General features: G+C 41.0%; 1 protein-coding gene, 1 long non-coding RNA gene and 1 other non-coding gene across 4 annotated transcripts; 1 reads left to right on the top strand and 2 right to left on the bottom strand.

Annotated features, from left to right (window-relative positions):
* Positions 1-1,718: 1,718 nt before the first annotated feature.
* Positions 1,719-1,820, bottom strand: LOC118528884 (U6 spliceosomal RNA). The gene has a single exon (XR_004913844.1). It is a non-coding gene; the product is annotated as a U6 spliceosomal RNA (small nuclear RNA).
* A 556-nt stretch (positions 1,821-2,376) lies between these two features.
* LOC118528883 (uncharacterized) lies at positions 2,377-8,931 on the bottom strand. The gene is made up of 3 exons (XR_004913842.2): positions 8,832-8,931; positions 4,967-5,016; positions 2,377-3,375 (listed from the first exon to the last, which is right to left on the bottom strand). It is a non-coding gene; the product is annotated as an uncharacterized LOC118528883 (long non-coding RNA).
* Positions 8,932-8,982: 51 nt separating this feature from the next.
* Positions 8,983-12,481, top strand: ATP5MC3 (ATP synthase membrane subunit c locus 3). 2 transcript variants are annotated; one of them, XM_036081530.2, is made up of 5 exons: positions 8,983-9,117; positions 9,304-9,415; positions 10,762-10,839; positions 11,348-11,541; positions 12,221-12,481. In XM_036081530.2, exons 2-5 carry the CDS (start codon positions 9,377-9,379, stop codon positions 12,333-12,335), a joined length of 426 nt encoding a protein of 141 aa, XP_035937423.1. In that variant the 5' UTR covers positions 8,983-9,117; positions 9,304-9,376; the 3' UTR covers positions 12,336-12,481. The 2 variants fall into 2 exon arrangements, with proteins under 2 accessions (XP_035937423.1, XP_035937424.1); XM_036081531.2 differs by having other exon boundaries at positions 9,001-9,117; positions 9,287-9,415.
* Positions 12,482-14,090: the final 1,609 nt, after the last annotated feature.

Genomic DNA, 14,090 nt, shown 5'->3' with positions numbered 1-14,090 from the left:
GCAAGAGTCCTCTCAAACGTCTCTCAAACATTTTGTTAGTGTTGTGAAACTTCTTATCTCTTAACGCTAAGCTGTATATCTGGTTCCATTGAATATAGATGGATTTAACTTCTTGAAGGAGACTAGGACATATAATTGTAATTGATTGTCTTAAAAATAGGTGAAATTGACATAATGCCTTACAATCACATACAAAAAACTCCAGCCAAGATATAGATAAGGTATATACACACACATAGTGCTTTAAAACAAGGATAGCCTGGGGCATCTGGGCGCCTTAGTCGGTTGAGCACCCAACTGGTGATTTTGGCGATTTTGGCTCAGGTCATGATCTCATGGATTGGGATACTGAGCCCCAGGCTCAGTGGAAAATCTACTTGAGATTCTCTCCCTCTTTCCCTCCCCCCACTCACACACGCACTCTCTCTCTCTCAAATAAATAAATAAATCCTTTTAAAAAATAAAACCGGGATAGCCTTCCATAGACAGATTAAAGTTCAAGTATAATTTAAAAAGCATTGTGTAAGGCTACATCCAAGCCCATCACCAAGAACTGAAATTCAACATTTAATAATGCTTCCCTGGGTCACCTGGCTGGCTCAGTCAGTAGAGCATGTGATTTTTTTTTTTTTAAGATTTTATTTATTTATTTGACAGAAAGAGAGACAGCGAGAGAGGGAGCACAAGCAGGGAGAGTGGGAGAGGGAGAAGCAGGCTTCCCGCTGAGCAGGGAGCCCAATGTGGGGCTCGATCCCAGGACCCTGGGATCATGACCTGAGCCGAAGACAGATGCTTAATGACTGAGCCACCCAGGCGCCCTGAGCATGTGATTTTTGATCTCGGGGTTGTAGGTTCGAGTCCCATGTTGGGTATGGAGATTACTTAAAAATAAAATCTTTAAAAAATAATAATAATGCTTCCCTTTAGTTTAATTAATTCAAGTACCACAGAGGGGATAATGTAATAAATTTTATCAATGATTGTCTCCAACCCCATTGTACTTAGTGCCTATTAATGGGCCAAGCATGTTCTAGACTCTGTGGATACAGCAATGAACAAAACAAAGTCCTTGCTGCCATGGACTTACAGTCTAATGAGAGAGCCAAACAAATAATGGCAGGTAGCAGTAAGTGTTATGGAGATAGATAAAGATATGTAAGGGATTCAGGAAGGCCTCTCTTAAGAAGAGACTTGAGCAAAGGCTTGAAAAAAGCAGAGTTGTAAACCAAGTGAATATCCAGCAGAAAGGTGGTCTAAGCTAAAGGAACAAATGTGCAGCTCTATGAGGTGGAATATGGTTGGCATGTTGGAAGAAGAGCAAAGAGACCAGTGCACGTGAAGCAGAGTGATCAAGGAGCTTTTTATCCATCTGTAGAAACTCTCTGTATCTACCCTGTGTAGTTATGATACCAATTAGATGCAGTTAAATTCATTTGTTTCATTTACTTTCAATTTGGGGGGATTTTTTTAAACATTTACTTTCATAAATGGTTTGCATGTTTCCAAAATCAAATCTACAAAGCAAAGTAGAATTCAAAGAAGTCTAGCTTCTATTCTTATTCCCTCCAACCTATTTCTCTTCCCATGGGTAACCATCTGTGAACCTTCTAGTTTTTAAATATAGGAAATACGTTTGTAATTCCTTCCACTTCTTAGATGCATTAATATCCACCACCATCTCCCCGCCCTGCCTTCTGAGGTAAATGGTAGCGTACTATAAAAATATGGAATCTTTGAGTTTGTGTGTTGTCCTTGCACAGGGACCATGTTAATCTTCTCTATCATTATAATGCTGGTATATGTGCTGCTGAAGCAAGCACTAAGAGATGAATATTTTACATGGGTAAGAGTTCAGAAGCTGGACTCTGCTGGGAGAGAGATGGCTTCAGTAGGTGCCACCGTGGAGAAACTTGCATAGTCAGTAGTCACCATGAAGATACCAGGTGCCTGCAGAAAGAGCAAGTGGCTCGGGATGGACCAAAGGCATTGAAAAAAGAAGTGAAAAGGGAACTGCAGATGGACATTGCCTACTTCACAACTCCCACTTGAGGCTGCTTCAGTTTATGAACCATTCCTGCCAATATTATGTTGTCTCAAAGAATGGATCAATAAAGGGTGCTAATGTTTTGGTTTTTCAATGAATTCATTAAGCACATGAGAGTATAAACCCAGAGTCCTTCATAAACACATAAAAATGTTTGAACAAACCCATGTCACAAACCAAAAAATGTTCCTCAGTTTCTCTTAGTTTGAATTTTGCAATACTAGAAAGAAAAAGCATTCTAGAGGTCATTCTAACTTGTCCAAAGAGACTAATATCTTAGAGAAGAACAAAAAAAATTATTGCAAATTACTTTGTATATACTAAGCCCCTTATATATTATTGAGCAAAAATGTATTGAGTGACTACTATGTTTAATACTCTGTTAGGTGCTGTAGAAGACATAAATATGAATTAGACCTTATCCTTGCCCTTGAGAATCTTACCATCTGTGCCAGTTATTAACTTATGACTTCTCAGCTACAAATCCATCCTTCTTTGCCTTGCTTCATTATTCTAGAGCTGGACCCTGCAGGCATTTCTGCTTTGACAACTGGCAAAATGTTAGGCATTGCTAGGAGAGGGCTATGGAAAGACTCTGTGAGGCCAGAGCTGGAGGAACCGACTTTTCTTTCTTTTGGTGTGGAGCCCGTGGGTTGGTTTGCAAGAGAGGCCTGGTTATGTGCACCTCAGCAGTCTTCCTGGTTCACTTGTGGCTGGGTACCTCCAGCAAGTTCCTTCACCACAAGTTGACTATAAGTTCCTGTGACAGCCATGCCCTCTTCTCTAAATTTCCAAGTTCCTCCTCTCTATTCACTCTTCCTTAGCCAAGGGTAGTAGCTATTCTGACAGTTGCTACTTCTGCACCCCTTAGAATCCACTCTCTCCTTCTCAGTAGATACCTTTTATTGGTTAACAATCTTTACATTAAATTTTCTTTGTCAAATTACTAGAATGGTTTTGTCTCCTAGTTGGTCCCTATCAGATATACCAGATATACCATGAATATGGAAAAAAGACAGACCTAATTAATGTAAAGTCTGTGGGAGGAGGGCTATTTCTGCCGCAATCACAGACTAAAGACCAAGAAGCATCAGAGATGTAGACCCATTAGTCTGTGTTGTGTTCAGCTGCATATAACAGAAGGATTACCTCAGTGGCTTAAGCAAATAGAGGGTTTTTTTTCTTGTATAACATGAAGTCCATAAATAGACAGTTAATAGCAGCTCTAGTTACTTAAAAAAAAGTTAAGAGCTCAATCTCCTTTTCATTTCCAACTTCTCCATCCTTAATGTTCGGTTTCTGTTCTCACGGGTACAAGATCGTTGCTTCTCCTCCAGACATTGGATCCATATTCCAAGCAGAAAAAAAAAGGGAAAGAAAAAAATAAATGAGCCAGTTGAAGCTATACCCTTTGTATACATTTTTGGGGCAATACCAAGTAACTTTAACTCACATATCACTGACCATTCTTAACTATAAGGAGACCTGGGAAGTTCAGTATTTTTTAACTGAACAGGGTTCTATAACCAAGAAAGAAAAGGAGAACATATGTTGTATAGGCAACTAGCCATATACAGATTAAGTGAAATTAAGTGAAAAATGGGTAACTTACATACTCTTTTATCTATTATTGAAGTACAGTTGACATACAATGTTTTATTAGTTTCAGGTGTACAACATAGTGATTCGACAAGTCTCTACATTCCTCAGGACTCACCACAATAAATGTATGTTACCATATGTTATTTTTTTTAAAGATTTTATTTATTTATTTTAGAGAGAGAGAGTGAGAAAGATCATGAGAAGGGAGACAGTCAGAGGGTGAAGCAGACTCCCCATTGAGCAGGGAGCCCGATGCGAGACTCGATCCCGGGACTCCAGGATCATGACCTGAGCCAAAGGCAGTTGCTTAACCAACTGAGCCACCCAGGCACCCTGTTACCATGTTATTAAGATATTATTGACTATATTCCCTATGCTGTGCCTGATGGACAAGAGGCAAAAGAGGGACTTGATCTCATATCTACATACTTACTCATTTTCTTCTAACATAGTCTTTCTATATTAATTATCAACTGTGACATAAAATTGTTTTTTTCCTCAATAACTAGCATATCTTACCAGAAAAAAAAGGATGGAATAATATTTAATATATTAGTGTATTGTTTTCATGTAATTCTTTAATATAAATTTTAGCCTGGACCATCTGGACCTCTGAAAGTCCATAAAAAGATACATTTACTTTTAATTCCTTACTAAATTTTTGGAGTCATTTAGTAAATACTCTATTCCACTATATGGCATGAAAGTAGCTAAATAATTTGTAAAGGAGTCAAAAATGAAGATTAAGGACAAAAATTTCTGCACTAGAAAGTGATTAGTAGCCTAGACAGGCAGTGTTAGATTTTATATAAAGGATACCAAGAAATATTTTCTTTCTTTTTTTTTTATTAAAAGATGTTATTTATTTATTTATTTGAGAGAGAGCACGCGATAGAACATGAACGTGGGGGGGGGAGGAGGGTGGTGCAGAGGGAGAGGGAGAAGCAGGCTCCTTGATGAGGGGCTCAATCCCAGGACCCTGGGTTCATGACCTGAGCCAAAGGTAGACGCTCAACCAACTGAGCCATCCAGGCGCCCCCCAAGAAATGTTTTCTAAACAAATCAGCCCATCTCTCTCATCCGAGCTCAAGTCTGTCTCAATGAGGCACTTTCTAAGCAAGCCAATCTCTTTTCTGAAGGTGTTTCCCTTATCACACGCCACACAACATAGTCCTAAAACAGTTACTAATTTGTGTTTTTCTCCAATTTTTTATATACCAGTTCAATTTTTCATATACCCCAATTACAATGTAAACTCTTACATTTTCTTGTATACTCACTATGTTCAAAGAGGGGACACAGTATTTATTTGGAGCTCACCTTGACTGAATGATTCTGTAGCATTAGCACAGGTTTAGAGGTTCATTTTCCTAAAAAAGATAAATTGATAGAAAATTAAGGCTAATAATATGAAACAAAATTTTAATAAGAAAAGTGAAATAGTTTTATAACAAAGCCCAGAATATTTTTAACTTACTTTTCTGATTTTCATTTCCACAAATAATATATATATATTTTTAAATCACACTAATGTGAGAAGGCTGGTGAAAACTTCACAGGCTATTAAAGTGGAAACTTTCAAAAGCAGATAATTTAAACATCTTTCCATGTGTCCAGGTTAGAGCTATCTTACAATAGTTTAACAATAACAACCCTAGTCCACCCCAGAATTTCAAGGAAAGGGGAGTCAGTGCACAAGACATGTGTTTCTATCTGATTTGCTCTGAGTTATGCCTGGAATTCTGAACTGAAATTGCCCACATTAAGATGCTGCTGCCTCCTGATTACTTAAAAAAAAAAAATTAATTTAAAAAGGGGCACCTGGCTGGCGCAGTGGGTGGAGTATGCAGCTCTTGATCTCAGGGTCCTGGGTTCGAGCCCCAGTTGGGTGTAGAGATTACCTTAAAAAAAAAAAAAATGCTGCTGCCTCCACATGGATCTCAAAGGAGTGAATATTTTGAAGACAATATCTTCTGTTTCAGTTATCTCTTGCTGTGTAACAAACCACCCTGAAACTTCGTAGCTTCAAACAATAACCTTTTCATTGCTCTTGATTCTGTGGGTCAGGAATTTAGGCAAGGCTCATTTCTCTTCCATGTGGTATTGGCTGGGAAGGCTTGATTAAAGCTAGAAAACCCAACATGGCCTCACTCACATGTCCAGGGCACCTCAGTTCTCTTTTATGAGACTTTTTTTCTGTCCAGAAGGTTTCTTATGTAGTAGTCTTATCTAGTAGTCTAACCCATGTTTCTTGATGTGATGGTTGGTTTCCAAAGAGAAAATGAAAGCTATGAGACCTCTTACTAGTCCAGAAGTCATACATAATCACTTCTCTGGGTCAAAGCAAGTCATAAGATTAGCCCAGATTTAAGGAGAAGGAAAACAGACTCCATTACTTGATGAGTGGCAAAGTCACATTGCAAAGGGGCATGCAGGATAGGAGGGATTATTGCACTTACATTGGGAAAAGGATTTTCTATACTTCTCTGTACCGCCCCACTCCTTTCTTCTCCATGCCATCTTCACTCAGGCTTATCACATAATACCAAACTATGATGTCATCACTTAAGATGATCATCTCTAGGGCGCCTGGGTGACTCAGTCAGTTGAGCGCCCGACTCTTGATTTTGGCTTAGGTTGTGATCGCAGGGTCATGAGATCCAGCCCCCCCCCATGAGATCCAGCACCTACCGCGCCCCCGCCAATGGGCTCCCAGCTCAGTGTGGAGTCTGCTTGTCCCTCCCTCTGCCCCTCCCCCAGCTCGCACTCCTGCTGGCACATGCACACATGTACTCTCTCTTTCCCTCTCTCTCTCTCTCAAATAAATGAATAAATAAAATCTTAAAAAAAAGAAGATGATCATCTCCACTATTTAAGAAAAAAATACAGAGAGAATTGAATACTTCAAAAGAAGTCCCCTCTGCATCTTTATGGTCTCACTTTACTCCTCTCAGAAGGTGCCATTTTTCTTCAACCTTCCTCAGTGCAAATATTCACCCTCTATCAACATGGGTTGGTATCACTGAAGATCCACTTTGTCACACACACACACACACACTCACACACAAGCCGTTCTCACAGGTAGCACTATCTGTTCTTTGAACAACTAATATTCTTCATAAATAATTAAACTTCAACTGATCAAACTCACCAAGGACCTACCATCGCCTCTTCTAGGCCAGTTCGCCTGCTTACTGACATATTGACAGTCAGAGCCTGGACTTAGACCTAACCTCTCCCTGTCATAGGCACCTAGCCCATATGCACCCTGGAAGTGATCCTCTTAGGGATCCCAGCTTCTCTCCTGCCTCCTCTTCCTCTTCAACAGTTACTGCTACTGATTTATGGCTGAGGAGATAGGAACCTCCCTTAAACCATCTCTGTACACAAACCCATTTAGGATAGTTTGTACCTTATGAGGATCTATTATTGAAGAATGGGATATGTGATGGTTAATTTTGGGTCAATTTGACTGGCCATGGGGTGCCTAAATTAAATGTTCTCTCTGGGTGTGTCTGTGAAGGTGTTTCTGGATGAGATTAGCCTTTAAATCAGCGGGCTCATAAAGTAGACTGTCCTCCCCAATCTGGGTGGGCATCATCCAATCCATTTAGGGTCTGAATAGAACAAAAGGCAGAGGAAGAAAGAATTTGCCCTTTTCCCCCCATCTCACTATTGAGCTGGGACATCTCATCTCATCTCATTCAGACTGGGAATTACAAGTGGCCTCCCTGGTTCTCAGGCCTTCAGATTCTAACTGAATTATACCACTGGTTTTCCTGGGTCTCCAGCTTGGAGATGCAGATCATGGGACTTCTCAGCTTCCATAACCACATGTGCTAATTCTTCATAATAAATAAATAGATAAATCAAAAATTAATCAATTAATCTCCTACTGGGCTGGTTCTCCGGAGAACTCTGATGAATGCAGAGCATTGTTTATTCTACTTTAGACATCACAGGATACTACATCCTTCAGGTAAGAATTGAGTGCTTGAGAAAATAATCTCTCTTCAAACTGCACATGTGAATTCAAATGAATTATCTCTATTTTATCAGCTAAAGATTGAGCCTAAAATGATTAGCTTTCACATGATTTTGAATCATTTGCATTTGAAGTTGGGTCAGTGACAAATTCTTATTCATTCTTCATGTTTCAATTCTGAGGGCTTCTCCCTAGGGTTGCCACTAGATGATACCACACCTTTGTGCTAATTAGAAAAAGGGTGATCCTCTGGGTGGACATTGTCCCATGCCAAGGCTCTAGGCCAAGTGGGTGGGATTTCAGTCCCCCGCTATCCCTTCAACTGGGCATACTAGATGATTAATCTTTTATGTTGACTTGTATCACTTCCAGTAGAACTACTAAGTAAAATTTACAGAATTTGAGGATCTACTAGAAGTTCAGTAAGAGCCATTTTTTCTTTCTTTTTTTTTTATTTATTTATTTTTTTTTTTTTTTAAAGATTTTATTTATTTATTCATGAGAGAGAGAGAGAGGCAGAGGGAGAAGCAGGCTCCCAAGGAGCAGGGAGCCCAATGCGGGACTCGATCCCAGGACCCTGAGATCATGACCTGAGCCGAAGGCAGACGCTCAGCCATCTGAGCCACCCAGGCGCCCAAGAGCCATTTTTTCTGAGACATTTCTGTATTCATCAAAGAAAATGATTTGTCCAATCATTTGCACAAAAGCAGGTGTTAAAGTTGGGTTGGTGTTGAAAATACTCGGACTTTCTTTAGTCCCATTAAATACATCACATCCCTTAATTCTTCCAAGCATACAGCTGGAAGAAAAATTACCTCCCTCACTTTACCAAGAAGCAACTTTGTGCCCAAAGTCACAAAACTCTTTGACCTATTCATGTGCTCATTCCTTTGTCCCAATACTTCTCGGTCAGGTCCTCTGTCACTCAAAGGATTAGCCATATTTTTGGAATACTTTTCCAGATTCCTTCAAAGAAATGTGTTCGCTTTGCTGGGGACCCTAATTTCTTCTGTCAAGCAGTGCATGAACTCGTTCCCCACGCACACACAGAGTCCTATTTCACAGAGCAGGAGAATGACCAGGAAGGAGGTCCCTCTAGTAAAGAGAAGTAACAACTGATTAAAAGGCCAAATCTCACAAGGTGTCAACTGAAAGAAAAAGTCGCACTATCCTCTGGCCAGCTTAGATCAAAAGAGAAACCTGTTCAGTTCTCTCTGCCAGGGCCACTTTTCAATTTCCTCTTTTTGCCTCTCCTTTACCAGCCACTGCCCGCCAGCCCACCTCTGTGTGGCTGTCGTTGTCCTTCCCAACTAGTTGCCAATAAAGTTGTTACAAAGTGACCTTGAGTGTCTTCCCTACTGCCCCCGTTTCCCCGCCTTCTCCATCCGGGTGCCGCGGCGCGGATAAGAGGCGGACCGCGCCTGCGCGTCTAGCGCCACTCCTTCGACCTCTGCCGCCGTAGCTGCCGCCGTCACCTCCGGAGAAGGTAAGCGGAGGGCGCGAGAGCCGGGTCTGGCCGGGGCGGAGCAGCGCCCGGTCAGGACCCATTCATTCAGCTGGAGCCTCGCTGGACGAGGGCCCAAGCCGACGGCGTGCACGGGAGCCCGCGGGACCTGGGTGGGAAGGACAGGCCCGGGAGGGCACTTGACCTTAAGCCCCTTTACCTCCGCAGAAGGGAAGCGGGAGTGGACCCCACGTCGGCCGTCACCCAGGTCCTCCAACCGCCCTGCCCCGAAGAGTGTAAGATGTTCGCCTGCGCCAAGCTCGCCTGCACCCCCGCTCTGGTGCGTAGTCCAGGCTGGGCCGGGGCGCTGAGGGCGGACCGCTTGGCCTGGAGCGTCCACGTTGTTGAATGGGGCACCTCTGGGCGGGGCACACCAACCTGTGGGGACCGCGCACCCCTCACCCTCTGTGTTCTCTCCTTCCTTTCCTACTAATCCTGGGGCAACTCACTCCGCTTCTCCCCTCCACTAGTGTGGTGGAGAGCAGCCGAGGCCTAGTTGTCAGGCCCCACTCTCTGTAGGGCAGACCCTCCTTGCCCCTAGTGCCGGGGCGGCCCCCTCCCCCACCTCCTAGCGTACTCTGCGGGGTTGGGGTCGGCGCGAAGGTTCAGGTGCTCTTAAGCGTGTGGGGGGCCTCTGAGGCCTAGTTCACCGCAACAGCGTTCTCCCTTGCCCATCTGTAGGTCAAACTCGCTGCTGCAGAGGGAGGGACTTTGCCTCACCCTGTGTGGGCGGAGGAAGAGGTGGTGGAGGAGACGAAAGTCTTTCTTCCTGCCTCTGGCTGTTATTTCCATAACCATTTTGGAAGCTTTAGGTGAAGTAGGATGTGGGGGATTTGTCTTGGAGAATCAGGTCTAGGTTCTGAAGGGATTTTATGTGACCTCAGTGTAGTGGACACTCAAGGGCAGAGACGCTGGACTTCAGTATGTCCTTATGGTGAGATATTTCACCGATTATTCTTACACTGATACAGAATTGTTTAAACTGCTTTTGTATTTTATAATTAATGGACATATAGGAATATTTCGGAAGTTGTGGGCCTCATATTAAATGAGGGGCTAATTTAAACGACGTTTATAGCAACACTTGATAAACTTGTTGGTCCACTTAAACTTACCAAAGAATGTGGGATGTTTATTGCTCTTTTTCTGATCTGAATCGTGGCACTACAATAATTGAAATTTTAAGAATAATGCTTTCAGGGGCGCCTGGGTGGCTCAGTCGTTAGCGTCTGCCTTCAGCTCAGGTCATGATCCCAGGGTCCTGGGATCGAGCCCTGCATTGGGCTCCCTGCTTGGTGGGAAGCCTGCTTCTCCCTCTCCCACTCCCCTTGCTTGTGTTCCTGCTCTTGCTATCTCTCTGTCAAAATAAAGAAAATCTTTAAAAAAAAAAAAAGATTATTACAAATAGATTATGTAGCACACTTTTAACTTTAATTAGCAACTTTAAAATAAAATTCCTTTCATGGCCTGAAAATAACCAGACAGCAAGATAAGAGACAATACAGAAAAGTCATGAGCTTTCTGATATTTTTGCTTATGGCTTTTTTAGAACTCATGGTACAAGAAGAGTCATTGAAGTCTTATCTACTCTTAACTTAATATTTGGAATGTTTTTTTCCTTAATAGATCCGAGCTGGATCCAGAGTTGCCTACAGACCAATTTCTGCATCAGTGTTATCTCGACCAGAGGCTAGGACTGGAGAGGTAATAGCAGTTATAATAGAAATTAAGTAACCCACCAAGTAAGTCTTACGGTTTTAATTAAAGGGAGGGTAAAAAACAAAACAAAATACCTCATTAGTGAATGGTTTAAGGGCAGTCTTTTTCCACCCTTGTATGCGAAAAATAGTGCAGAGGATAAGCCAATGAAACTTGGCTGAGTTGGCTAAGAAATAAAGCCAGTATATTAAGTATATAGTCTTGAGTTGCCTATATTTAAGATCATACTAGCTACAGCTATTGAAAAGCCTACCCTATTAAAAAGCATATTGAAATACACTGTTTCATAATTTTCAACAACCTTGTGAGGTATATTGTTACCCCTATTCTACAACATTGGAATTACTCTAAGCTCTTGATTTTTCCACTGTGCCACACAATCTCCTATTTGAAATCACAAAATAGAGAAGTACTTACCATTTGACAGTGTAGTAATTAAAATAGCTAACTGTGATTACTGATTTAACCTTTGCCTTTATTTCCTTTTTTCTAGGGCTCTACGGTATTTAATGGGGCCCAGAATGGTGTGTCTCAGCTAATCCAAAGGGAGTTTCAGACCAGTGCAATCAGCAGAGACATTGATACTGCTGCCAAATTTATTGGTGCAGGTGCTGCAACAGTGGGAGTGGCTGGTTCTGGTGCTGGTATTGGAACAGTCTTTGGCAGCCTTATCATTGGTTATGCCAGGTAATTTCTATCACCAAATAAGCTACTTTAAGAGCATGCTTGACATAGTTGGAAACCTAGAAAACTAGTGAAATAGTAAGAGCTACTTTGTATTAAGTGCCAGCTCTGTGTCTTGAATTGTATTTTGAGGGCTTTGCATGCATGATCTCACTTAACCCTCATAATACCCCTTGGAGATATACCCTAGTTTACTTACGAAGGATGAGCTTGCAGAAATTATACTAATTGCCCAAGTAGCTAGTAAGTGTCAGAAATTTTAATTCTGACTTCAGAGTCTGCACTCTTGATTGTTAAGCTATATTGGGACTAGTTAACAGCACAGTCTTTAATAAAAGTATCAATTTCCATTTTATTTAAGACCTTATTTCTAAACTATCAGATCTTAAGAGGTATAGAATGTACTTTCATGGGAATAGCAAGTATGTCTAAACCCCTCAAAATGGATGAAGACTAACCATTTATATCGACATACAGAGATCACTTCCTACCTTTTCTCCATAGGATTAGGATTGAAAAGAAAGGAATATTGAACAAAGGCAGAAGCAAAAGAGATCTAGGCAAATACTTTTCCAGGACTTGCCAGTTTACAAAGATCCCATACTAGTAATGTGATTACCAAACGTATTGGAATTCAGAAAATATTTCAGAGTAACAATTATATGTGTTGTGTCTCTTTTAGAAACCCTTCGCTGAAGCAGCAGCTGTTCTCATATGCTATCCTGGGATTTGCCTTGTCTGAAGCTATGGGTCTCTTTTGTTTGATGGTTGCTTTCTTGATTTTGTTTGCCATGTAACAGAAATTACTGCTTGAAATGTTGGCATTCATATTAATTACGGATGTAATTCTGTGTATCTTCCTGTGACTCCGAAAACTGTAGTATTGGTGTCATGGAAATGTACGTTATTTCCAAGGTCATTTCATTAAAGATGAAAACTTTAATTTTTGCCGTGATTTGTACTTAACCTAAATTTAGATCATCACAAAGAAGACTATGCATTCAGGCAGATGCTATACAAGTCAGGAAACTAAGCAGTTGCACTGTGATGAAAATGAGTCAATTTTTATGAGAATTCTTTTATATAATATTCTGCACATTGTAATTCGTAGGGCTTTTGGTTACTCATATAAAGAAGAAATATGTGTTTTCAGCTTCTATGAGATACAATTAATTAAACTAAGATAGTAACAGGAATTATGATACCTGGGAGCAGAATTACCTTCCGGGACTAACTTGGCTGGTCTTACACAGCTGGATCTACAAATAACTAGTGTCAGCTTTTTGAAGCTGAAGCCTTGTTAGACTAGCGTTGAGGGTGGTTTTTGCTTTTCACTAAGTCTCATGTCAAGCAATTGTCTATAACAAAGAGTTTCTAAGAAGAAAATCTCATTAGCAGCTAGTTTCTTGTGTGAACAAGGCTCTCATTAGAAACCAAATATCAAATAAAAAAATTTTAAAAGGTGGGGTGCCTGGGTGGTTCTGTTGGTTGAGTGTCTGCCTTCTGCTCAGATCATGATTACAGGGTCCTGGGATTGAACCCTGTGGCGGGCTCCCTGCTCATCGGGGAGCCTGCTTCTCCTTCTCCCTCTGCTATCCCCCCCCACTTGCATTCTCTGGCTCTATCTCTTTGTCAAATAAATAAAAATCTTAAAAATTTAAAAGTAACAAAAACCAAATACCGAAAAGTAAACTTAATTGGCTATATTTTTAAAGCCAAAAATTGCTAAAGCATTGCTTATCACTAGCATCTCGGGATGCTAGTTGGTTCAATAACAGTTTGTTTCTAATACTACAGTATGTTTTAAAAGATGGCAAAAATTATATCTAGGATTTGATGTCTAGATCTTGGGAACTAGTTGGGGAAGGACGGGATGTGCATCACACAAGTGCCACTACCTTTCCTAGGAATTTTATGTACTTTATGTAATTTAGTCCTCATGACAACCCTGCATAATTGGGGAGAAAAAATGGACAGAAAAATAGGCTTAAGAAGGGTTAATTCCCAAAATCAGATAACCATTAAGTGGCAAAGATGGGATCCACATTCAGACCTTCCTTGATTCCAAAGACCATGCTTTGATTTTTTTTTTTTTTTTTTTTTGTATGTTTATGTCAGGGATGACAAAGGAAAAGCTGATTTGGGAGAAGTTTTGTTAACAATTTAAAGCACAAAATTGAAGCATAATCTCAGCCTTGTGGGCTTGAAAAGAGGAAAGGTAACATGTGGTATGGAGTAGATGTGAACAAAAGAAGTGCAGAACTCAGCTCCAGGTTAAGAGCAGCAGAAGTGCAGAAGAGCCCAGCTACGGGTGGTAACATGAACTTGTAAGTCTCAACCTAGTTTTATGACTCCCCAGCAATGTTGGGAAGTTTGTTAACACAACTGATAACAGAGCAGTGAGGGTTATCAAGGCTGGTTACTGACGAGAAGAAATGACAGGTCAAAGGAGCTCTAAGCAGACAGCATTGTTAAACAGGCTAACCTCTGAGCTTCAAACCTGGTAAGGAATGAGTAAAGCCACAATAGGAGTGATAAGTTGGAATAAAAGA

The sequence above is a fragment of the Halichoerus grypus genome, chromosome 4 (genome assembly GCF_964656455.1).
Source record: "Halichoerus grypus chromosome 4, mHalGry1.hap1.1, whole genome shotgun sequence".
NCBI classification, from domain to species: domain Eukaryota; kingdom Metazoa; phylum Chordata; class Mammalia; order Carnivora; family Phocidae; genus Halichoerus; species Halichoerus grypus.
Note: the sequence above shows the minus strand (reverse complement) of the source record. Positions and strands in the feature narration are given on the sequence as shown.